Consider the following 23,535-nt stretch of genomic DNA (forward strand, 5'->3'; position numbering starts at 1 on the left):
CAGGAAACCAGGAGTCAGGAATTCTGGGTCCTTTTTCCAGTTCTGCCATTGGCCCAGCTTTTGGGTATATCTGTTAGGCCTTAAAAGTGTTAGTGCAAGAGTGTACATGCACAGATCTCCACATTTGCATGTGCCCAGCAGTTCATGCACACTTCCAAAAACGTTGACCGTATGGCTTTCTGCCTCAGTTTCCCCATCTGTATAATGAATTTCATGGGGATTGTGAGACTGGGCTAACCAGTGTAACTTATGAGCTCCTCCAATGAAAGCTGCTGTAATACTATTGTTCACTGAGATCTAGTAAAATGTCTTTGTCTTATAAAGGTGCTCCAGCCAACATTTTGAAAAAAGGCCGTAGACTTTAGGTGCATTGGTTTTGGATGCCAGTTTGAGACACCTGGAGCCCGATTTTCAGAGATGCCAAGTCCCTGCATTTCCCATTGACTTCAACTGGAGTGATGGGTGCTCAGCAACTCTGGTAATTGGGCTCAAGATTGGCATCCAAAATCACCTCTGAAAATTTCCCACTCACTCACCCTCAACCCATCTGTAATCAGCTAGTGTTTTATTGCCTCAGAGTCATTCTCCATAAAATATATTAAATGCATGTTTAGGAATCTTCACTGAAATGATCTCTGTTTGCCATGAAGAATTCAAATGTGCAAGCTTCAGATTCACCTTCTGTATCTTCTTGTGGGGAAGGGAAACACCGGTGAACAAACACTCGCCATTGTCAGACACAAAAGGGAAGCAAACATGAGGACAGAAAGTTAATAGACAAAAATTCCAAGAAAAGTTTGCTCTATTTCTAGCTCCTACCTCCATTCAGATTTGTTTGGATATAACTTTGCCACTCTCCTTGCCTTTGGGCTGATCTTTAAGGTGCTTCATCTCTGAGGTGGTTTGATCCTATCTTTGTCAGCTGGAAAGTGTGAGTGATCTCGGTTCAGCCGCATGGGTGCAGGAAGGGCTGGAGGGTCAGAGATACACTCTCCCTAACCCCTGTAAATTCTGATCGGGAATTTGGAGGTAGGAACACCCCACATGTGCGACCGCATTACAGCTGGGACTCAAATTCCCCATGAGTCTATGGGATAATAACAGCAGTGACTCGCCTGTCGTGCCATTCTTCCCTTTGGCCACCTGGTTCTTTCCCAGATGTGCTCCCCTTTGGTCTCTGTATCGGTGCCGTTCTCACTCTGTGCTGATTGAAATGGCCCTGGAAGTTTTATTGATCTAACTAGCCTCACACAAAGGGTCTCTTGAGCCATACAAAGTGCTCAGTTCAGACAGTTGGGGTTGGGCTGCTGGACGAAAAGTGGCAATGTCGTTACGGGACAATCAGGAGCGAAAGCTGCTTTTGGTCCTTTCATCATGAGAACGCAGCTGCGATTGTGCCGAGCGGCTGCTGGACTCTTTAGGCCAGGATGCGCTGGGATCAGACGCCTGCTTGTTGGATTGCTCTTTCCCCTGTGACTTTCTGGGAAAGGATTAGGGAGTTGGGCTGTAATTGAGTAAATGTGGTTTTATCTGATTTCAGCACACGGTGCCAGGTTAACTGACCCTGGCTTCCGTCCTGTTTGGTAGATTGGGGGTAAAATACAGTGGATACCAGATGTATTGCTTAATACAGCATCTGCCTGCTTGAAAGACACTCCTTGGCATTCTTCTCCATTACGGGCTCGCATCTGATCCCGCAGGGAGTGGCCTGCCCCTATGGATTTTGGTGGAGTCGCTCATTTGCAACCGAATGAGTGAGGTCAGAGTCTGGCCCCAAAAGGAAAAGAAATGTGCTGAATTTGGGGGTCTGCATTGCCGTAACGACTGCAAAGGACGGAGAACGGTCCATGGGGGAAGTGGAGATTGTGGTGCCCTGAAGTGAGGGAGGAGCGGGAACCTTCATAATCCCTGAGAGCTTTGCTGGAACCGAGCTGAACTTTCTGCTTGAAAAAGGTTTGCCTCGGAGGAAAAAATGTGGCCCTGTGTGGAGAGGAGAAAGAATCCCTGTGTGCGCCGTCTCGCTCTCTGGCAGACCGGGGGTCAGCGCTGCTAGGAACACGCTTGTTTCTTCAGGGGCTGGAACGTGTAATTTAGCTTGTCACGGAGGAATGCGGTCAATGTCTTTATTTAATAAGAAGATTGTTAACCTGCCGTGGTGCCTCATCTTCCTTCCTCTCCACCCCTCCAGGCCCAGGGTAAGAAGGAACACGGCGCTTTTGTCTCCCAGCCGGTGGCTGCCGTCGGATGAGAAGGTTTAGCGGCAGCTCTGTTCGCATGACTGGCTTGAGCTATACCAGATGCAGACATGCCACAATTACATGTTGGGCTGGTTTTCAGCCCCAGCTCTAGTCCCTAACTCCCGCAAGTAGGATATTTTCCTACCCATTTGAGTCAGCCCCAGTGCTCCCTAGAAGCTTGGGACGGGGGCCTCAACTGCATGCCTAGCAAATTAAAACACCATGTGAACATGGCCCGTTAAAGGGCTAAGGGTTTGATGCTCTCGTCAGTGAATCAATGGGATCTGAGGGTGCTTTGCACCATGCAGAATTGGGCCCTTGATCTGGGCAAGGAAATCTCCTGTAGAGAATCCCCCTGCTGGCTGAGTAGGCCTTTCCAAATGAGACCGTTTGCTGCGCTGTTAGGGGCCCCGGCTGGAGAATGCATCCCTCCCTGTACAGGGAAGGACCGGACTTCAACACATGCTAAAGTGCTTCCCTGAGTGTGGGTTGGGGGGGGGCTGTGCACTGGCTCAGCAGGAGTACTGCTCGTCTTTTACACAGTCCCTGAGTGAGGCCGGAGCCTAGGTGCTGTGGAATTATCCTGGGCACCCCTGGTGATGGAGCTGTGATGACGGACAGCAGAAGTATCATTTCACGGAACCCTGCCCTTCCCCAGGCCTCAAGTGCTGACAGAGCTCGCTGCCTCACCACAGGGCAGGCTGGGACTGGCCTCTGGGTGCAGAGAAGCCTGAGAAGCCTTCTGTGGAAAGAAGGAATCGCTTTTCTCTTTGGAATATCTAAACAAGTGCCACGCCAACCCCAGAGGAAATATTAACGCCCCCTCAGGGAACTCCGTGCTGCTCTTTGGGTCTCCAGGAGCCCTGATTCTGCAATCAGATCTGCACAGGCAGGTCTGTAAGCCTGTGTAGAACTCCTCCCCACAACCGATAAATATCTTAAAGGTTAACGATGCTGCTGTGCAATTCGCATTGTTTTTTAAACGCAATTATTTGTGGCCTAATTGTGCACTCTTTCAAGGAGCTGGCAAAGTTCCCGTTGACTTTAATGGGAGCAGGATCGGCCCCCCACGATTCAGTTTGGGAGAAATGTAGAACCCGAGGTTGAGCCGGTGAAGGGATTTAGCCACCCAACTCTTCTTAAATTTCAGTGGAAGCTTTGAAAAGGCTAGATCCCCGACGCAGCTCACCTGGAGCCTGCAAACTCTTACTCACGTGAGGAGCTCCATTGACAACTCTGGAATAATGCATGTCAATGAAGGCTACTGGTGTGAGTGAGGCTTGTAGAGACAAGCTTTGTAAGCATCACGTATCAGCGCAATAAGAAAAAGATGATTTTTTCTTACATCATGGCTAGTAAATAAATGAAACTCTTCATAAATTTCAGCCTAAGGGCTGGTTGCCCTAGATGCTGAGCACCCCTTCAGAGGAGCTGAGAGATGACAGCATTCAGACTGCCTACCGCTTGATGTCTTTGGATCAAGACTGGGTGCCTTTCTGGGAGATAAACTTGAGTCAAGTTATTGGGCTCAGTGCAGCAGTAACTGGGTGAAAGCCTACGGCTTATGTTATACAGGAGGCCAGATCAGATGATCTAAGGGTCCCTTAAAATGTATGGTTTCAGAGTAGCAGTCGTGTTAGTCTGTATTTGCAAAAAGAAAAGGAGTACTTTTGGCACCTTAGAGACTAAAAAATTTATTTGAGCATAAGCTTTCATGAGCTACAGCTCACTTCATCGGATGCATGAAGTATATGAATGTATGAATCCGTGAGTCACAGGAGCTGCTAAATAAGACTATCCTATTTTACAGAAAACATCTGGGGACTCTCTAATCTGGTACATTTCACCCTGCAGAGTTGCATACAGATTATCTGAATGACAAGAGGAGGGGCAGAGGGTTGGGACTCTCTTATCCAGAGCCTCCTCTGACACTGGGCTGTAATTTTTTGTGTGTTTCCAGCAAATATGCTTCCAGCAAACCTTTTAGGGCTGGATCCATGTAAATCAGTGGGATTCTTTCCATTGGCTTCTATGTGGGTTTTGGATCAGGCACTGGATAAAGAAATAGACGGAAATAACAAATCAAATGCTTTTAACTAGTATTTTAAGTAGTCCAAATGTCTGACTCCAGCCACAACTCCATCCAAACCCTCTGAAGGAAAAAAAAATCTCTTATTTCCATGGAGCCTGCTTTTCGCCAGTGATCAGGGTATTAATAGCTGGCACTTTGGTCCAGGCCTCTCTCTCCATAGATTCTGTGTTTCTGGCCTAGAAGGAAACATATGTCTGGTGGCAAGTAATATTTGACGCTGATCAGCGTAGCAGGGTAATTTTATACCTCCACTCTCAAGAAATCCTCCAATCCACAGACTGAGTCCCAGTCCTTGTGGTTAATGCAAATCGAAAACCTCACCCCACTTGTCACTAAATTTGAATGGGTCCATAAAAGCAAATTATATAGATTGGGCATTTCCCTGGCTTCCTTGCATGCAGCCTGAGGTTTCCTGACCCCACTACCTGGTGTTGCCCTGCAGCGACACCTGCTGGAGACGTCTGGAAATGAAGCTGTCTAGTTCTCTGACTGCTAAGGAAACCTGGAGCTTATATGGAGGAGGTTCAAGAGTGTGATTTCGGAGTCCCTAGCTTGTGCCTTTAGTTCTTTCCGTCGAGTAAACTGGTTGCATCTTCATTCTGAGCTAATGGAAGAAGCCATGGAAAGAGGGTTTGTTAATGGTGACTGTGGTTTGTCTTTTAATGGAGGTAGCAGGAACTGGGGACAGTTCTCTCTCCCTGCACCTCTCCAGTCTAAATACACATTTTACAACTTTCAACCCCTCTGGAGTGGGAAGGAGACAAACTCTGCTCCCCTGATGGGGCAACTGGGAAGAACCTCTGGGAATGGAAACGCCTGGAGTTTCTTAGCCTGCATGCAAGGAAACCCGATTGTATATGGAAGGCAGCTCTAGATAGCGAAAGATCCCTTTGCTCCTCAGTGAAAGGCCGCTGTCTGTAAGTGGCACACAGCTACACCTAGGCAATAATTCACTGTGCTTTCTGATCTAAAGAGGATGAATTCCTGGTCCTGATGCTGCTGCTATCAGAGGCCTGTGCTGTTGGTGTTTGTGGCCCTAGGCCGTAATAAGAAGCATTCGCAGCTCTGAAGGACAGTTACACTAAGCTCTGGCCTGCTTCTTAGGTGCTGCCAACCTCCTGCAGGGCTGCTTTTAGCACCAGAAGTCAGAGCGGTTTCTTCACTTCTAACTTCTGAGCTCTCTGCTCCCTGGCAACGAATGACCATGGGTGATTTCCTCGTTGGCCCTGAATATAAAACACACAGAATGATGCACTGCACACTTACCCTAACCGAGAGCTGCAGGAGGGGTCAGAGAAGTGGCCTGGCTAGCCCCAGAGGGAGGGGAGTGAAACAGTCACGGGATAATTTAATATTGCCCGGCAGCTGGAGACCACAGAGAGCGGCGAAGGGATGTTGTCATGAATATTAACTAGGAAGAAGGCTGGGGTGGGAGGGAGGTTTGTAATGCAAGTGCTTAGACTCTAGACCAAGCCCCAGACAGCAGCTCAACCTCTTCCTGTGATGCTTTTTCTTATTATTATTCGGGAACATTGTGAGCAGCGATGGAAGGATTAAGATCGCTGCTGGCACAGGTAGGCATCAGCTGCTGGCCCTGAGTCAGTCTGCGATTGAACGGGCAGAGGGTTATGGTGGGATGAGGCAATGAAATAGGCCTCTCCTGCAGGTCCCTTTCTCAACCCAAAAGTGAAGGGTTCTCGGGGCACAGGGCGCCCTGCTCAGTGGTTTACAGGAGAGACGCTCATCTCCCCAGCTCTGCTGCTGTCAGTGCTGCCAAGAGACGGACTCAGCCCTGAAAGCTGTGGGCCCATTTGGATCTGGACTTGATGGTTCAGGCCCATCTGTACCTACTGGGCTTTTCTCTGGTTCCTTCCACCTGGATTTCAAGGCAGTTTTGTAACCCAAATGAATAAGCCCTCCAAAGACTATGGTGAGGTGTTCTTATCTCCCTTTTACTCTGTGTGTAAACTGAGGCATAGTGCCCAGTGAATTGGTTACCCCACAGCATGTTGGTGGCAGAGCTGGGAACAGATCTGTGGTCTCCTAACTCTAAGATGTTTGCTCTCACCAGTGGGCTGTGCTCCCTCTGGGGTGTAGGTGACTTCTTTTTCTGGATAAAAGCGCGTGGTGCAAGGTAACACATGTAACCAGGGACCAGTGACTGTGAATTCAAGCCCTTCCAGAAAGCTGTGGTTTGGCCCAATGCCTTCAGTGTAGGGTTCAGGTGATAACTGACCTCAGTCCCTTCCCCCAGTCCCCCAGGAGAAACTTGGTGGGAGGTTCTGTTCCTGCAGGATGTCTTAGCTCTGATGTGTTGAGCTCCCTCCTGCACCCATTTCTGCTCCATCTGGTTAGGGGTGACAGCGGCTCTGGTGTGCAAACAGGGCCAGGTCTGCAAGTGCTCAGATCTCTCCACTGCGTGAGGGGCCGTGCCTGCTGGCGCTGGTTGCTCGGCCAGTTCTCATGGCAATGTGTGGAGCGTGTATGCAGCAGAGAGGTGATGCACTAGATACAAACCCCAACCTTCCCTAGGAGATGGTTGAATCTCTGCCTTCCCTACTCAGCTCGCCAGAGTCTACCAAGGTGTTTCTGGCCTCCTCCCAGACTGCCAGCTGCTGAGAGAAGGGGCATCCTGTCATCCCAACCCCTTCCGTGCCACCCAGGTCCACGCTGCGCAGTGCGTAACAAGTCCCTGTGCCCACAGCAGGAGAATAATGATGGAGAGCATTAAAAGCTCGGGGCGGGGGAAGGTGGGGGCGGATGCAGGAGCAAGGAAACAGGAAATAATGGGGCAAATCTCGGTCCCTTGTTGCTATTTTCTGTGTGGCTTGTAAGTTCCTCAGGGCAGAGCAGCCCTGGGCCTTATCTGCCATGCTCGAGAAATGATCCGTTGTCATACTGAGGCATACATGACACTTTATACTGTGTCCGTGGCCCTGGGGGCGCCGTCACCAACCCCCTGGGCGCCGGGCTCTGCTGCAGTCTCCATAGCAGGACGATGCTAGGGCTGTGCCAGATACCACATGCCCCTCGGTGAGGATGCACCAGGTGCCAGGGGGAGGGAGAGATTGTTGGAAGGGGGTTTGGCCTCTCCGCTAGCAGGTCTATCTGTGGAGCAGACCGCGCTGGAGCGGGGTGAGTGCCTTTTCAGGACAGTAGGTGATGGGAGTGGTGCTCGGCTTCCATTGCTGTGATCCATCCTATCCCCCACCACACATTGCGGCACCTGGGTTTGGTTCCCCATAAAGCCCAAGGAAATGATTCACCCAGGCCTCCTCCCATCAGGAGCAACCCCCAGCTTCTGCCCTGCCGTTTGCTCCCGTCCCTCTAACCTGGCTTGTGATGGATAAATGCCTGGCTCGCAGAGAGGCCAGTACTGCAGAGGAAGGATGGACCAGACTCCAGCACTTACAGCATCATATAGGGCCTGATTTATAGGGCACATCTGGGTGGGATGGGCGAGTGCTCACTGTCTGGTCCCCAGTCTGAGGAAGGGCCCACAGGAACCTAGGCAAACGGGTATTACCTCGCTCCTTCCTCCCAGGGGGCTTGTGGGGCTTAGTGCAGGAAGGATCCTAAGGCGCTTTGAGATCTGAGGGAGGGGATGGAGCTCACTTTCTCACCTGCTCAAGCTTTGCTCTTTGGATTCTAGTTCTAGGGTTTCGGCGGAGCTGGCCATGATGTTACGGTTCCTGGTGGCTGCCCTCTTCCCAGCTGTGATCCTGGCTGCGCCACCTCCCATTAACAAACTGGCCCTTTTCCCAGACAAGAGTGCGTGGTGTGAGGCGAAGAACATCACCCAGATAGTGGGGCACAGCGGCTGTGAGTCGAAGTCCATCCAGAACAGGTACGGGGGGAGCAGGCTGAAATGCAGCTCAGGGCTTCTCAAGATGCAACTTGCTTCCTTTACTCTTCAGGTTACTTTGCCTGATGCAGACTCCCTGCTAAGGGAGAAGATTTTGAGTCGATTTCAGGACCAGAGCCCTAGTTGGCACCATCTGGATTTAGCAACACGGGGCTGTAGTAGGGAGTCGATTGGTTGGGTGGCAGAGCCAGAACTAGGAGGAGGTTCCTAGAACAGGTTGTTACCACTCTCCAAGCTGGGAGACACTGACGGAAATGTGCACTCAAGCCCTCATTTCCCTCTTAAGAGACTTAAAGCGCAGTGTGACTCTCTTGCAAGTGACTTCAAGCTGCAGTGACCCTGATGATGTCCTCTCCTGGAAGAGTCCAGGAACAATGCCACAGCCCCTGGGTTCTGCTCTGGTCACTGACAGCAGGATACCGTAACGAGCTGGCGTTTGTGTGCACACCACTGCCCTCTACTGGATGGACTCGGAACTGCTCAGCTGTGTCATAGACCCTGTAGTGCAATTGGTTTTTCCCAAGTGGCAAGCTGGGCTCTTGATGTATGAGAATCTGAGTTCTCCCCCCCCAACATCCCAAGTGGCTGTGGGGTGTGCACAGTGTTTATGGCAATGCAGCTTTATCTTGTTCAACTGGGTCACGCTTTGAGTCACTCCTTGAGCCCAGGGGTCACACATGCAGGCCGTATGTGTCCCAGCATAGGAAAGCCAAGGCAAGGACTCCTCCTTCCTCTCCCCACCACTTCCGTCCAAGTCCTTCAGTCCCACCTCTGCTTCTCTGGCCCATCGGATGCTGGCTCGCTGTAGGGCATACGGGGAGCTTTTCATAGGGCGGAGGAGAAGGGTGCTGCATTGAGACGCTACCTGCTTCATCACTGCTGGAGCAGCTCTGGTTGTGGGGCTGAGCGGCTGCAGAGAGAAGCCCTGGCTCTTTTCCCATTGTGACAGCTCTCTAGCCACCTATCTCCAGCCTGTCCCGGTAGAAGACCATGATCTTGCTACCTCCCTCGCCTCCGGCAAGCACTGCCTGCTACCAGAGCCCTAGGCAGGGAGCGTCTCGTGCCTGGTTTGCATCAAGCTCCCAGTCCCATCTAATGCTCTGCTACATGGGCTTTACTCCTGCCTTTTCTTCACAGGGCCTGCTTGGGACAGTGCTTCAGCTACAGCGTCCCCAACACCTTCCCTCAGTCTACGGAGTCCCTGGTGCACTGTGACTCCTGCATGCCCGCGCAGTCCATGTGGGAAATCGTGAGTAACACCTCCTGTTCTAAGGCCCTCTGAGTACCTGGGGATGGCTGGCTTTGCAGTTTGGGTGCAGGCCTGGGAATTGAGAGATCCGGATTTTAGTCCTGCCTGCTCTGTGCCTCAGTTTCCCCACTGGTGCCATGGGCATGGGGTGATTTGTTGACGTCTCTCAAGTGCCCTGTGATCCTTAGATGGAAAGTGCTAGTCCAGGCAAGTCTATTGTTATGAATAATAATAAATACATAAACGCTTGCTGAGCCATCCCTCCGCCCCGTGACTCCATGCATTATTCATTTCTGCTGTCACGCCCACATGCCCTCTCGTCTGATCCCTCCCTTTGTCTCCGTCTCCCACTCATGGCTTTGTGCCTTCTTCCATGCCTGAAACAGTCTCCCACATCTCATCTGCCAGTCACCCACCAATCTCCTCGCCAGCAACGTCTCTGTGCCCTCGCACGCCCCAGGCATCGCCCCATTAATCCGAGTGAGCCTGGGACCCTGCCTTTGGTGCTGGTTCAGGGATGCCCTCAGTGCATGTGAATCACTAAATGCATACGTGGGGCTCTAAAGCCAGCTGGTCCTAGGAGTCAGGAGAACTAGGGTCTGTTCTGAGCTCTGCTGTTGACTCGCTGGGCGCCTTTGGGGCAGGTGAATTAGGGCAAAACTTTCCAAAGCCACGTCTGATTCTGGATGCCCAGCTAATGGGGGCATTTGCAAGGGCCGGCCAAGTTTCTTATTATTTGATATTTCTATTGCAGTGGTGCCTGGCTGGGGACTCGCTGTGCCAGGTGCTGTACAAATGCAATTCCTCCCCCTTGGCCAACATCAGGGATTGAACTGGGGCCTCCAGAGCTGAGAGTCTTTACAGTAGTGGTCACCAACCAGTCGATCACGATCTCCGGTGGCAGCACAATGTGGCTGCTGCTAAGGCAGACTCCCTGCCTACCCTGGCCCCACACCGGTTCTGGAAGCAGCCACTTCAGCCTCGCAGGCTGGGGGGTGGCGTGGGGGCAGGGGTCTCCCTCTGTGCACTGCTCCTGCCTGCAGGTACCGCCCCCGCAGCTCCCATTGGCCGGGAGAGCTGCAGGGGCGGTGCTTTCAGAGAGGGGCAGCGCATGGAGCCTCGTTCCCCCCTCCTCCCTATCCCAGGGGCTGAAGGGGTGCAGGAGTGGTGTGGGGTCGGGGTAGGCAGGGAGCCTGCCTTAGCCTCCTGCACCCACCAACGACAGGGAGCCACAGGACGTAAGTCCTGCCCAGCGGGAGGCTGAACCCCAAGCCCCACCCTGAGACTCCTCCCAGAGCCAGCACCCTATCCCCCTCCTGCACCCCCAGCCCCATCCTGAGCCTTCTCCCAGAGCCAGCACCCTATCCCCATCCTGCACCCCAAGCCCCATCCTGAGCCTTCTCCCAGAGCCAGCACCTCACACCCCCTTCTACACCCCAAGCCCCACCCTGAGCCCCCTCCCAGAGCCAGTACCCCATACCCCCTCCTGCACCCCAAGCCCCACCTTGAGCCCCCTCCCAGAGCCAACACTCCACACCCCCTTCTGCATCCCAAGCCCCACGCTGAACCCCCTCCCAGAGCCAGCACCCTGAACCCCCTTGTCCACCCCAACCCCCTGCCCTAGCCCGGAGCCCCCGCCTTCATCCTGACTCCCTCCTAGAGCTTGCACCCCTCACCACATCCCGAACTCCAACCCCCTGCCTCAGCCCGGTGAAAATGAGTGAGGGCAGGGAAGAGCGAGAGAGGGAGGGATGGAGTGAGCAGGGCGGCGCTTTGGGGAAGGGGCGGGTTAGATCCTGAGTTGCCCTTTGGTTCAAAAAGTGATCTTAGGTGTCAAAAGGTTGGAAACTGCAGCTCCGCAGCTTGAGGCTTGCTGAGCTGTAACAGACGTGCATTCTCTGAACATGGGACACTGACCAGTGGGTTTTGCAGACTCCTAGGAAATGACGGAACCTGCCCATAAGAGCTTCCAGCTGGACTGGGGCAGAGTGGGCTCTGAGCTGTGTGCCCCGCCTAGCCCTGCAGTGGGCTGGGGTATGTTTTGGAGGGGAGGGGGATCATTTCCCGCTCACTCCCCTCCTCTTCCTCTGATCCAGGTGACGCTGGAGTGCCCGGGCAACGCCGAGATCCCCAGAGTCGACAAGCTGGTGGAGAAGATCCTCCACTGCAGCTGCCAGGCCTGCGGGAAGGAGCCGAGCCACGAGGGGGCGCTGTTCAATGTCTACCTGAACGCAGAGGAGAACCTGCCCGCCGAGGGCCCCAGCCCCCATCACTACGCGCACCACCAGCAGGAGGCGGAAGAGGCTCCTGTCTCCAACCACCACCGCGAGGAGGGGCGGGGCGGCGAGGAGTGACCCACGCTCTCCAGGACTGTCCTTCCAGCCTGCAGTGCGGACGGGGGGTGGTGCACGGGGGAGGGGGTGGGGCTGCGGGGTGTCTTACCTGTCTACTAACTACCCATCATGCTTTGCTCTTAGCGGCGCTGTGGGGTGGGCAAGAACGTCCGAGGTGCAGACGGGGCTTGGGCTGAGACGTGGGGATGGGAGCGTGGGGGGGATCTGAGCAAACCTACTTGCACATCATAGTGATAATATATTGTGAGAGGGCGGGAGGTTAGGGGCAGCAGCTGGGAGGGGCAGGACGGGACCCCTCAGGGGCTGAGGTTGGCACAGGCTGGCTCTGCAGGGTTTGGAACCGGGCTTCAGAGCCTCTTATGCTTTCTCTTCCTTTACTTCCGTAGTTTTAACGGACTCTTGCTGGGAGACCAGCCTCTCTTTGCTCCACCTCCTGCTGCTTTCCTGGGATGTCTGCGAGGGTGAGCTGTTTCCCACAGCCTCCTGGGAGTGGGGTATCCCTCCAGCCTCCTGAGGGTGTAGGGCAGGGGTGCCCTGCCTCTCTGTTGTCCCTCGGGGTGGGTGGTGTAGGGAGACTTCAACACTGAGGCCTTGGCTAGGGGATAAGAAGATCTTTCTTTCTCCATACCCAGAGGAATTCGCTGATTGAAACTGCACCCAGCTCTGGGTTCAGGCAAGTCTTGGTTCTTGCTTTGCCCCGAATGTGACTCCAGGAGGGAAATGGGGGCGCCTAAGAAGGGTTTTATCCCCAGTGCTGGTTATCCGCGGGACGGAGATGGTGTGTGCTGGGCATGCTGGGCTTTGAGGGTGGGAGGAGATGCACATGCATGCTGGGGCCTGGGACAGGAATGACATGGTGGCCTATCAGGGGCCAGGAGGGCTGGTGGAAGGGAGTGGGGGGGGGGTCTAGGGACTCTGTATTTCTCCAGCACTCCCATGCTCTGTATTCTTTGGATCTTATTGGTCTTGCCCCAGAAAACAGTGTGTTTCCACTTGCTCATGTCTCTGGGTTTATTGATGGACCCTGGTGCTCCCTCCCGTCCCTCGTCCTCTGGTGTGGGTCAAGGAGAAGCAGAGCAAGGGGCAGGAGGGACTCTCCTTGCTTGCTGCCTAGTCTGAGTCCACTGCAAACCTGGTGTGCACCCAGCTGAGAAGGAAGAGCTCCCGTGGGGGAAGGCGGGGCCTGCTGGGGAGTGTCAGGGGACTTGGGGGAGGCCGATATGGCTTAGGGGAGAGGAGAATCCAGGCAGCCCTGGCATCTCCACAACGTGGGAAGGGTCAGTGACTGGGAGATATTCAGCCACTCAGAGTCGGAGCTGGATGCTTGCTAGCCTGAGTTGCTGGTTGCTCCCTTCCCAGGGGCCAGCCAGAATTGGGGCTCGAGGCCTAATGTTTTACAAGTGGACCCAGAAACCTTCCTTCCTCTCCCCACCTCACCGCGCAGCCAAACCTCCTGCCATATTTGTGTCTGTTCCCAATGGTTTTGTAAGGAGCTGTTGGGCATGGAGGGGTCTCTCTCTGCTCCGCCTGGCACCTGAGAGAGGGGCCCTTCTGGCTCGCCTGCCTGTAGAGCTCGTATGCACCTCGCTCTCACTGATGGGAGGGAGCCAGGGTGCACAGTGAGCACTGGGGATCCTCGCTCAGTATGGAGCTCGGTTGAGCCAGCGACAGATTGGGTGGCATCCCTATACCAGGGAGTCTGGGCACAGCTGGGGTACGTGCCATAGACTCTTTTCCAATGTCCCCTTCCCGCCTTGGCTTCTCTGCAGCACTTTAACAGACAGTGGAGGGAGGGGGTGAGTTGATCTCCTTGACGGGAATGGAACTTAGCTGGGAATTGCTCCTTATCTCACCTTCACACTGCCGGGGATCGGGAAGACGTTTGGTTGGGGACCTGGGGGCCAGCCCTGCCTGTCTAGCTAGCCACCTTCGCTCTGTTGTATAAAGCTGATCTCTTTGTTGCTGCTCTGACAAAAGCTTCCAGAGCTTGTAATCAATATATTTTTCCTTTTGACGGGATTTTTTTCTTAAATAAATTAGTTTTAACTTCCACGCCTCATCGTTTCGTAGTTCTTTGGCAACGGAGCCGAATGCAACCCTACTGATGCCCAAGAAGTGGGGTGTCTGCTTATGCTGGGCCTGAACTGGGTTTATTCCGAGCAAAGCTAGGGCAGAATGGAAGCTGGTACTGGAGGACCTGGGACATCTCTGAATTTCTGCTGCACTTAACCTATTCAGGGGAACGTTTTAAAAATAATTGCTCAGTTTATTAACTTCTGCCCCTTGAAGCCACCATTACACAGTGAACCAGTGCTGCTGACCAGGAATGGAAACAGCCAACAAGCTGCGTCCCTGCGACTGGGGAGAGCAGGAAAAGTCACTGACACAGCTGGTATATTTGATGTCCAATAGCATCCTCTGGAGTAACAAGCGCAGGGACCATCTCTCCACAGAAACCTGAGTGGTTACAACTAGTTCACCACTAGGTGGAACCCTTGGTCCAAAGAGAATATCCATGAAGTCAAGAAAAGTTTCTGGGCCTCTTAGCTGGAGCAGGGCATGTTTGAAATTCTTCTTCCAGGTTTACAAAAGGCGGAATCCGGCAGGTTCGGGTTAAAATGACTGGGATAGTCTCAAATGACTCCTGTTCCTAAGGGTTTAACTACTCGGGGGCACTGATCCTTTTTGGAGCTGGGTTCCTCCTCTGAGGGTACGTCTACACTTGCAATTGGAGGTGTGACTGCAACTCGGGTAGGCGTACCTGTGCTAGCTTTAATCGAGCTTGCCCGGCTAAGATCGGCAGTGAAGATGCCGCGGTGTGGACCCCCGGCACGGGCTAGCAACGCTCCAGGTGGTTTGAGCAGAATGGAAAGATAAAACCAGCGGAAGGTAAAAGCAGTTCGGGGGCTGATGAGAATCTAAGGAAGTGTGTGAACATGCTCCAGCCACCTCTTGACCTGGAGAGACATCTACAGAGCAGGGATGGCACAGGCATGCTGTCTGGGCACTGGGACTATCTCTAGGGATCAGAGAGGCGCTCAGTCTCTATCATCCAGTCCCACAGCTGGGAACACCAACAAGGGGGACAACCAGTGCCAGTTGTACAGGACGCTTCTCTGCTAGGAACTGGACTGGGGCCACCAAACAGCCAGTAGCCATTAACTTTCCGTCCTTATTGGTGACAACCTCGAGATGACACTGATCGTCTCCATCTTGAGCATAACAGGGCCCACAGTGTTTGAGCACCTCGCAGTCTTCAGTGGCTTTATCCTCACCACTCCCTTGTGAGCTAGGGCCGTGCTACATCCCCCATTTTACAGATGAGGAACAGCAAGGCTGAGGCCCAGATCCTCAAAGGGAGGCTAGGAAGTTAGGACCCGAAATAGCTATGAGGATCTGGGCTTAAATGACTTGCCCAAGGTCACATAGGAGAGGCAGAGCAGGGACCTGAACATGAGTCCTAGGCTATAGCAGGAACCACTGGGCCACCTCTCACTCTTGAACTGCCTAGCTGTCCTGTCTGGCTACTCCTTCCAAATCACAACCCCATCTCTGTGCCACTGGCAGTGAGGTGGCTGCTGTGGAAATTGTGATGCCCCTGCTAGGAGATCCTACAGTAAAAAGAGGGAGAAGAAGACAGCAAAGCTGACTCTGTGAAAGCCAAGATCCTTTTGTCCTGCAAATGTTCCCAAGAAGGGAGAGCTGGGGAATAGAACCGATGCAGGGAAATGCAGCCCAGGCTGGCAGGCGTGTCTCTGCACTGAATGATGTTCATGGGGCAGCAGCAGCATTTTTACCTTGTGTTTAAAAATGCGGCTTTAATCAGCCTGAATTCATCTCTGCAGCAAACAGAGCAAAATGCTGCACTCACAGACTTCACCGTTCTTAGCAACCGAGGGCCTGATTCAGAGCCCCACTTGCACCCCTGTACATTGACTGAAGTAAAACCGGTATATTGCTAGTCGGGGAAAGTGGGATGGCTGCTTATCTCAGCAAAAATGTGGCCATCAACCAAAGACCCAAAGATCTGCTTTATAGCAAGTGTTTTGCTGACGAGAGCTGCAGTGTCTCCTAAGCAATTAGGGCCAGATCCTCAGCGGGTGTAACTCTGCATAGCTATATTGACACCAGTTAAGAGTCCGGTGCTGGCTGACGCTTTCCTTGCTCTCAGCACAGAGCATGGTTGGGGCTGAGGAAGTGAGGGTGTCCTGGTGTAATTGCAGCTCTAAATAAACCTCCAGGAGCAATCAGCACCTAGTCTGCCCTGCCTAGGCATGTCAGCCAGGGGGCCGTTGGCACAGAGGTGTATAGGAGGGTTGGTCTGTGTGACTCCCACGGGGAAATGAGGTCCCAAGATTAATGGGGTAGAGGAAGCGCTCACCGAGACAGCTCCGCAGAGCCATTTGTCCTGGGTGCATCTTGATTTGTCCGGGGAGTTTGCTTCTTCCAGGCATGGCTCTGCAGCAGTCTCTGGTTGCAGTAATGTCCCCCAGCAGTGCTGGTTCACAGTGACCCCCGAACCTTGGGCAGTCTGTCCCAGCAGCTCATTCCCAGTGAGCTCCAAAACCCCTGAGATGAGAGGGCTGGCCGAGGGTAGATGGTAGAGGGAGGTAAGAGGCCTTAGCAAGGCGGTTTCAAGCTTCATGGAGCCTAAGGAATGGTTGGGAGGGCTTCCTGTGATACAGAGAGAGACAGCACTCCCCCTGCCCCACTGAGCGTTAAAGGGCCAGTGACCATTATTCCACATCAGTTATATGCATCCCATGGAAGCTCTGGGGCAGTCTGAGATGGGGCTGGGCCCAAGCACTCTGGGGTAGGACTGGGCTGAGCTCTGGGACCCTGTTTCAGGAGCCGTCAGACCAGCCCTTCCCCGCCTCTCCTTCCCAGGTGGGTTTGACATTGTCCTTTGTACCAGGAAGGAACAGAATGAAGTAGAAGGGTGGTTCTTGGGTCTCTCCCTGCGCTGATCAGGCTGAGATCCTGTCTCGGCCCCATCCCTACCCAGCCACTGATCCAGCCCCCCCACCTTTCCTGCAGCAGCCAGAGTGCCTGGGGACGTGAGAAGGCTGGTGCTAGGAGCCAAGATGGAAATGAACTCAGATTAATGTGTGGAGACAGCTGCCTGGTCACTCCCCTTCCCTGCCCCCATTTTGGATGTGGGCTGTTTCCCTGGACATGTGGACTCACTGCCTGCAGCTCCCGTCGCTCTGATCTCTCCACCTGGTGGGGGCAGGGGTGAGTAACAAAACAAGACAGATCCAGCCCTTCTCTGCACCCTGCCTGGTTTCGTTCTGAACGTGTTCCTGCACGTCCTCGTGCGGTGCTCAGCAGGGAACTCACGGTTATTGTGCTCCAGCGAAGAGGTGAACAGACTGTCCGCGGGTGCAAGTGAGGCTAGGTGCTGGGTGCTGCCTTCTCTGCTGAGTGGTGGGACGTCTCCGGCCCCTTGGATCTCTCTTGCTCTGAAGAGAGCTGGGACATCTGACATTTGGTCTCAGGTGCGATTCTTACGCTAACAAAGCCGCTTGCTCCGAGGCTCCCTTCCTGCTGCTAGTCTGGGGCAGCCTGGTGGCTGCCCAAACATGCTCCCATGAGCGACAGGTTGGGCTCCCTTCCTGCATGCCCTGCCCTGCTCAACGCCAGGTGTTTGCACTTGTATGGGGCAGGATCAAGGTCCCTGGCGGGGGGGGGCATTTGGAATGCCCAACCCCCATGAATTCAAAGTGGGAGCCAGACACCCCAGTCTCTCCGCTGGCTTTGTCAAGCTCAGCCAGGAACGGTCTGATGCGAACCAGAGCGAGAGGGACGACGCGGGTGAGGGAATAGCTGTTATTGGACCAACGTCTGTTGGTGGCCGGGACAAGCGGCGGAGTGGCACAGTGCTCTTCCCCAGGGCTGGGGAAGGTAACCAGAGTCCAGTATAAACAAGGCATTAGCTCACCCACCTTGTCTGGCTCCTATCCTGGGACCCACACAGCTACAGCGACGCTGCCGAGAACCATAAAGCGCATTTGTTCTCATGGGTCACCTCAAAAGCAGGTAAATGCAAGCGCTGGAGCTGAAGCCCTCTCTGCGTTTCACCAAAAGCCGCTGTGTGCAGCACGGGAATGGCTTCTCCGGCTAGGCTGAAGTCCCTCCGTCACCACAAGCCACCCCAGCATAATCATAGAATCATAGACTCTCAGGGTCGGAAGGGACCTCAGGAGGTCATCTAGTCCCACCCCCTGCTCAAAGCAGGACCCATCCCCGACTAAATCATCCCAGCCAGGGCTTTGTCAAGCCTGACCTTAAAAACCTCTAAGGAAGGAGATTCTACCACCTCCCTAGGTAACGCATTCCAGTGCTTCACACCCTCCTAGTGAAAAAGTTTTTCCTAATATCCAATCTAAACCTCCCCCACCGCAACTTGAGACCATTACTCCTTGTCCTGTCATCTGCTACCATTGAGAATAGTCTAGAACCATCCTCTCTGGAACCCCCTTTCAGATAGTTGAAAGCAGCTATCAAATCCCCCCTCATTATTCTCTTCTGCAGACTAAACAATCCCAGTTCCCTCAGCCTCTCCTCATAAGTCATGTGTTCCAGTCCCCTAATCATTTTTGTTGCCCTCCACTGGACTCTTTCCAATTTTTCCACATCCTTCTTGTAGTGTGGGGCCCAAAACTGGACACAGTACTCCAGATGAGGCCTCACCAATGTCGAATAGAGGGGAATGATCACATCCCTCGATCTGCTGGCAATGCCCCTACATATACATCCCAAAATGCCATTGGCCTTCTTGGCAACAAGGGCACACTGTTGACTCATATCCAACTTCTTGTCCACTGTAACCCCTAGGTCCTTTTCTGCAGAACTGCTGCCGAGCCATTCAGTCCTTAGTCTGTAGCGGTGCATTTGATTCTTCCGTCCTAAGTGCAGGACTCTGCACTTGTCCTTGTTGAACCTCATCAGATTTCTTTTGGCCCAATCCTCCAATTTGTCTAGGTCCCTCTGTATCCTATCCCTACCCTCCAGCATACCTACCACTCCTCCCAGTTTAGTGTCATCTGCAAACTTGCTGAGGGTGCAATCCACACCATCCTCCAGATCATTTATGAAGATATTGAACAAAACCGGCCCCAGGACCGACCCCTGGGGCACTCCACTTGATACCGGCTGCCAACTAGACATGGAGCCATTGATCACTACCCGTTGAGCCCGATAATCTAGCCAGCTTTCTATCCACCTTATAGTCCATTCACCCAGCCCATACTTCTTTAACTTGCTGGCAAGAATACTGAGGGAATACTCCTGGTCAGCTCCAGGGCTGCTCCTTTACTGTGACTCCCCTTGCCAGCAGGCCAGAGGGACGGTCCTACATTATTGATCCGTGATGGCTGAACCCGTCCTATTGCTCTTGCAGCTGATGGGCTTGGTGTCAGGATTCAAGTGCTCTCAGGATAAATACGGCCAACAGCGGCCCCGGAATGGGCCAGGTTGTACTTGAAATCTGCGTGCCTTAGTGGGAGAGAACTCAGGATTTAAAGCGGGGCGGGGGGGGGGTTCCAAGCAGCCTCCTCGAAACAGCCCCTTGGTCTCATTTACAGCCTGGTGTTGAATGACTGTGGCCAGATTTTTCCAAAGGGCTCAGCACCCAGCAGCTCCCAGGGGTCTCATTTTGGGGGTGGTAATGGGGAATTCTCCCTGGCCCTTCGTGACCAGTCTGGACATCTGTGTTGGGATTGCTGAAGGCATCCAGACTATGGGCCTGATTCTGATCCCACTTGCGCAGGTGTTATACAGGTGTCAATGGGAACTCAGCACTTTGGCAAAATCAGGTCACTTATTTGGGAGCTTAAATATGGCCCTAGAAGTTCAGGCTCCTACTTGTGAAACATCTTGGCCTAACCTGGACTGTGCTCCGGTCTCCCCATCGGTGAACTGAGCCTAATGATATTGGCCCTCAAGCCTAAGGTGCTTTAGGATTTCTGGCAGAAAGGCACCATATACGGGCAAAGTACGGTTATGTCCTCGTTGCCAGGGGTAAATCCCTGCAGATTCAGGACCGACCTGAGGTTCAGCCTCTTCTGCTGCTATTGTTCTTAATGTTTCCTGACCGGTCTTGGGAAGGGTCTCATATATCCCCTGCTGCCTGGATCCCAGCCCCTGCGCTCTCTTCTTCTGTAGCAAGTGGACAGTGTGGAGAGAGCCGTGTGAGTTTCCTCCTGCAGTCACAGCAGTGTCATGCTTAACAAGAACATTTTCTCCGGGCCTAACAGCAGGTCCTCATTGCTCTGTGCACCACTTGATATTTTTTGTAACGCTCTGCAAAACAGCATGCAGGGCGGATGTTCAGGGATCAGGGCTGAGCTATAAGGCTGGGGAGTGAGGGATTGAGAGAGCACTGGCCAGAGTTTTTGAAGAGGTGGTAAAAAGCGTCTCTGAGAAAAGCCATTCATTTGGATCACTCCTTTTCGTTCATTTCCCTGTTTCCCATTAGTTCCGCCAGCAGCCCGTCAGTGATCAGGGACCAGCCTCGTCCTGCAGCAATAATTCATCCAGAGGCCACTTGAAGCCGTTCGGGGAAATCTGGAGGGTTTGCTTGTCTCTTTCTCCAGCCTCTGTTGTGAACTGTCAGTGCGTGCTGCTCACCTCTTCCCCTCCGCCCTGAGGCAGAAGCTGGGCTGGAGTCTCAGGAGCACAATAAACGCTGGCTGGCATTCACCCGCCCATCTGGAAAAGGGAGACAAACATCTTACTCGGGAAATGTTCAATATTTAAAGCTTCGCTGATCCATCAGAGTTGCGGGCCAAATAGGCCAAATTCTGCTCTCTACTCTAGTGGTTCCAACCCAAAGTAACCCTGCTGAAGCCAAATGCATTACTCTAGTCATTGCCAGTGAAACAGCGCGGAATCCGGCCCCACCTCTGCAAATGTGAATCCCAGGAAGACGTTCTTTTGAAGCATGAAACAGTCCAGTGGCTGGATAATTAAACAACAGCAGCAAATTAAACATCTTAGAAGCACCCGGAGGTGGACTGTTCAAAACACAAAGCTGTGTAGTTCCCCCCGCCCTCCACATTTGTTGGAGCCGCTCTCGATTTTAGGCATTTAATAACAGTTAAATATTTGAATGTTTTTTTTAACTAAATAAAAATATGAAGCGCTGAAAAGACTTTAGGGTTTAGGGAGGAGGACAAAATAGTCTTCTTATTCTTTTTTTGTGCTAGGCGCTGTACAAACACAGAAAAAGACAGTCCCTGCCCCAAAGAGCTTTCAAATCCAAGTATAAGACAAGAGACAACAGATGGCTGGGGGCGGATATAAGGAAACAATGAGATCAGTTATTCTCCATGTCCTCTGAAGACAGGACAAGAAGCAATTGGCTTAATCTGCAGCAATGGTGATTTAGGCTGGATATTAGGAAAGACTCGCTGATTCTAAGTATCGTGAAGCATCTAGTGAAGTTATCTAGGGAGGTTGAGGAATCCCCACCATTGGAAGTTTTTAAGGACGGGTTGGACAGTGATGATCTAGGTGATCAGTGATGATCTAGGTGTACTTTGTCCTGCCTTAGTATGGGGGTAGGGGAGGCTGTACTAGATCAGTGGTTCTCAACCTTTCAAGACCGCTGTACCCCTCCAGGAGTCTGCTTTGTCTTGCGTACCCCCACGGTTCACCTCACTCAAAAACGACTTGCTTACAAAGTCAGAGATCAAAATACAAAAGTGTCGCAAGACTAACACGGGCTGCTACTCTGAAACCTATTATTTTGCTGACTTTCTCATTTTTACCATATACGTATACAATAAATGGACTGGAAATCAAAGATTGTACCTACCTGTCAGCGTGACACTTGAGCCTGTTTGTCACTTGTGAGCCTGGTGTTTCGCCCGAGCTGCAGGCGGCGGGGCTGAAGCATGTAACTTAGCTTTGCGGGGCCCCCTGTGGGGTGCAACCCCAGGCAATTGCCCTGCTTGCCACCCCCTAATGCCGGCCCTGCACTTGTGACCCCCACCCCCAAACCTGTCCTGTAACCCTCCTGGGGGCTGCAATCGTGTTGAGAAACACTGATCTAGATGAGCTGATGTGCCCCCTGGAAGACCTCTGAGTACCCCCCGGGCTACACCTACCCCCGATTGAGAACCATTGGCCTAGATGACCTCTTGAGGTCTCTTCCTGCCCTACAGTTCTATGACTGTGTGAATACTGGTCAGCGTGCTAGGCTGTGGTCTCAATACACCAGCAGCCTGTAGTCAGGATTTAGTAGGCATGACAGCAAAGGGGAATTTGGTGGAGGGATTTGAAGGTGGCCAGCAAGATAGCTTTGTGGCTCCTTAGCTCTGTTTGCAAACCCTCTGGGATCATGGGAATGATGTATGAAAATAGTCCTAAGACAGCCCCAGCCCCAAAGAGTCGAAAAACTCAGGCTCTGACCCTGCAATTGATAATGATCTGGCATGTCACTGCACCCACAATGGGTCCTGTTGATGTCCCTGGAGCTCCCCAGGCATGCAGCAGAGGCCTTGGCTAGGAACTATCCGTTGTAGGTTTGGGGCTGGATTAAAACCAAGGCACACCAGGTGAGTGTGGTACTGGGCAGGAGGTAGGGGCGTGGGGAACAGGAGCTGTAGACTTGGCTGACACATGCAGTTGGTAGCAGGGTTGTGACGAGGCAAAGGAAACAGAGATTCGGGTGACTCCGCCAGGCCACCTAGCTGTCCTTTGGAGACTAATTTTTGTGTTGCACCCACCTGTAAATGCAGGCTCCCGTCATCACCCAGGGCTAGCTCCTCAGCGGGTGTCAACTGGCTTCAGTGGAGTAATACCTGATTTACACTAGCAGAGGCCTTGGCCTGTGCACCAGTCCAATAGCAGAGGACTTAGAGGGGGAGGAAAATAAGAAAGAAATGGTTAAAAGACAAAACAAAGCTGACGTTTCCAAAAGGCCCCAAAGAGCTTTTCTCTCCCTTGTCGCCTTGGTTTGTAAGTGAGAACAGTTGGCCCCATCGCCCATGTCCCTTCCCATGCAGACAGGTCACCCAGCGTGGTGTCTAGTTTTCAAGTGACCCAAGCAACCCGGCTTCTTCCATTTCCCTTGGGTTGCTGCTCCGAACGGACCTCCTGCCTATGACGGTTTTCCCGATAGCTGATATTTCTCGTGCTCCGATGTCACGGTGAGGGACATAGTACCTGGGCCCGAGCCACCGAAGATGCTCATTGATGGCAGTGGGTTTTGGATCATGCCTTTAATGCCTAGGCAGTGAGGGGGATCCCAGAAAGTCCCCCTGCGGGAACAGCCTGACCCCTTGCTGGCTGTTTTGCTGAGATCATAGTGTGTTTTTGTGTTGCATACTGCCGGATTAAACCATCCATCGGGCTCAGTGACTGTGATTAAATCCTTGCTGATCCACACAGCGTGCTGGATCTTTCTCTTTAATCCAAGCAGCTGAGTTTGGGGAAGATAGTGTTTGCTGTCTCTTTAAGGGCAGAAAAGAAAGCTCTCCAATTGCTACTCTATAGGATTTAGACTAGATCCCTGTTTTCTTTAGCAAGAATAAGAGGGAAGGAGGATGCTCAAGGGGAAGGAGGATGCTCACGCGCACACCCACCTCTGGCCAAGGGGTGACACTTCTGTGCTACCTTTGCACACAACTGCCCATTGCAGCTTTCTCCCACAAGCGAGACTCTGTAGGAGCCTCTCACTTCCCTTGCATCAGGGTTTATTCTGCCTCTTGCCTGCTCTGCCTGCAGCAGCA

General features: G+C 52.8%; 1 protein-coding gene across 2 annotated transcripts in view; it reads left to right on the plus strand.

Annotated features, from left to right (window-relative positions):
- NBL1 (NBL1, DAN family BMP antagonist) overlaps positions 1-11,843 on the plus strand; it is a 28,132-nt gene extending 16,289 nt beyond the window's left edge. For both annotated transcript variants that reach the window (XM_073316351.1, XM_073316350.1), the window contains exons 2-4: positions 7,982-8,176; positions 9,332-9,443; positions 11,540-11,843. In XM_073316351.1, coding sequence (XP_073172452.1) covers positions 8,007-8,176; positions 9,332-9,443; positions 11,540-11,797 — 540 coding nt within the window. In that variant the 5' untranslated portion in view covers positions 7,982-8,006 and the 3' untranslated portion in view covers positions 11,798-11,843. The remainder of the gene's footprint in view (positions 1-7,981; positions 8,177-9,331; positions 9,444-11,539) is intronic.
- The last annotated feature ends 11,692 nt before the right edge of the window (positions 11,844-23,535 follow it).

This window comes from Lepidochelys kempii, chromosome 18, assembly GCF_965140265.1.
Source record: "Lepidochelys kempii isolate rLepKem1 chromosome 18, rLepKem1.hap2, whole genome shotgun sequence".
Taxonomy (NCBI): Eukaryota; Metazoa; Chordata; order Testudines; family Cheloniidae; genus Lepidochelys; species Lepidochelys kempii.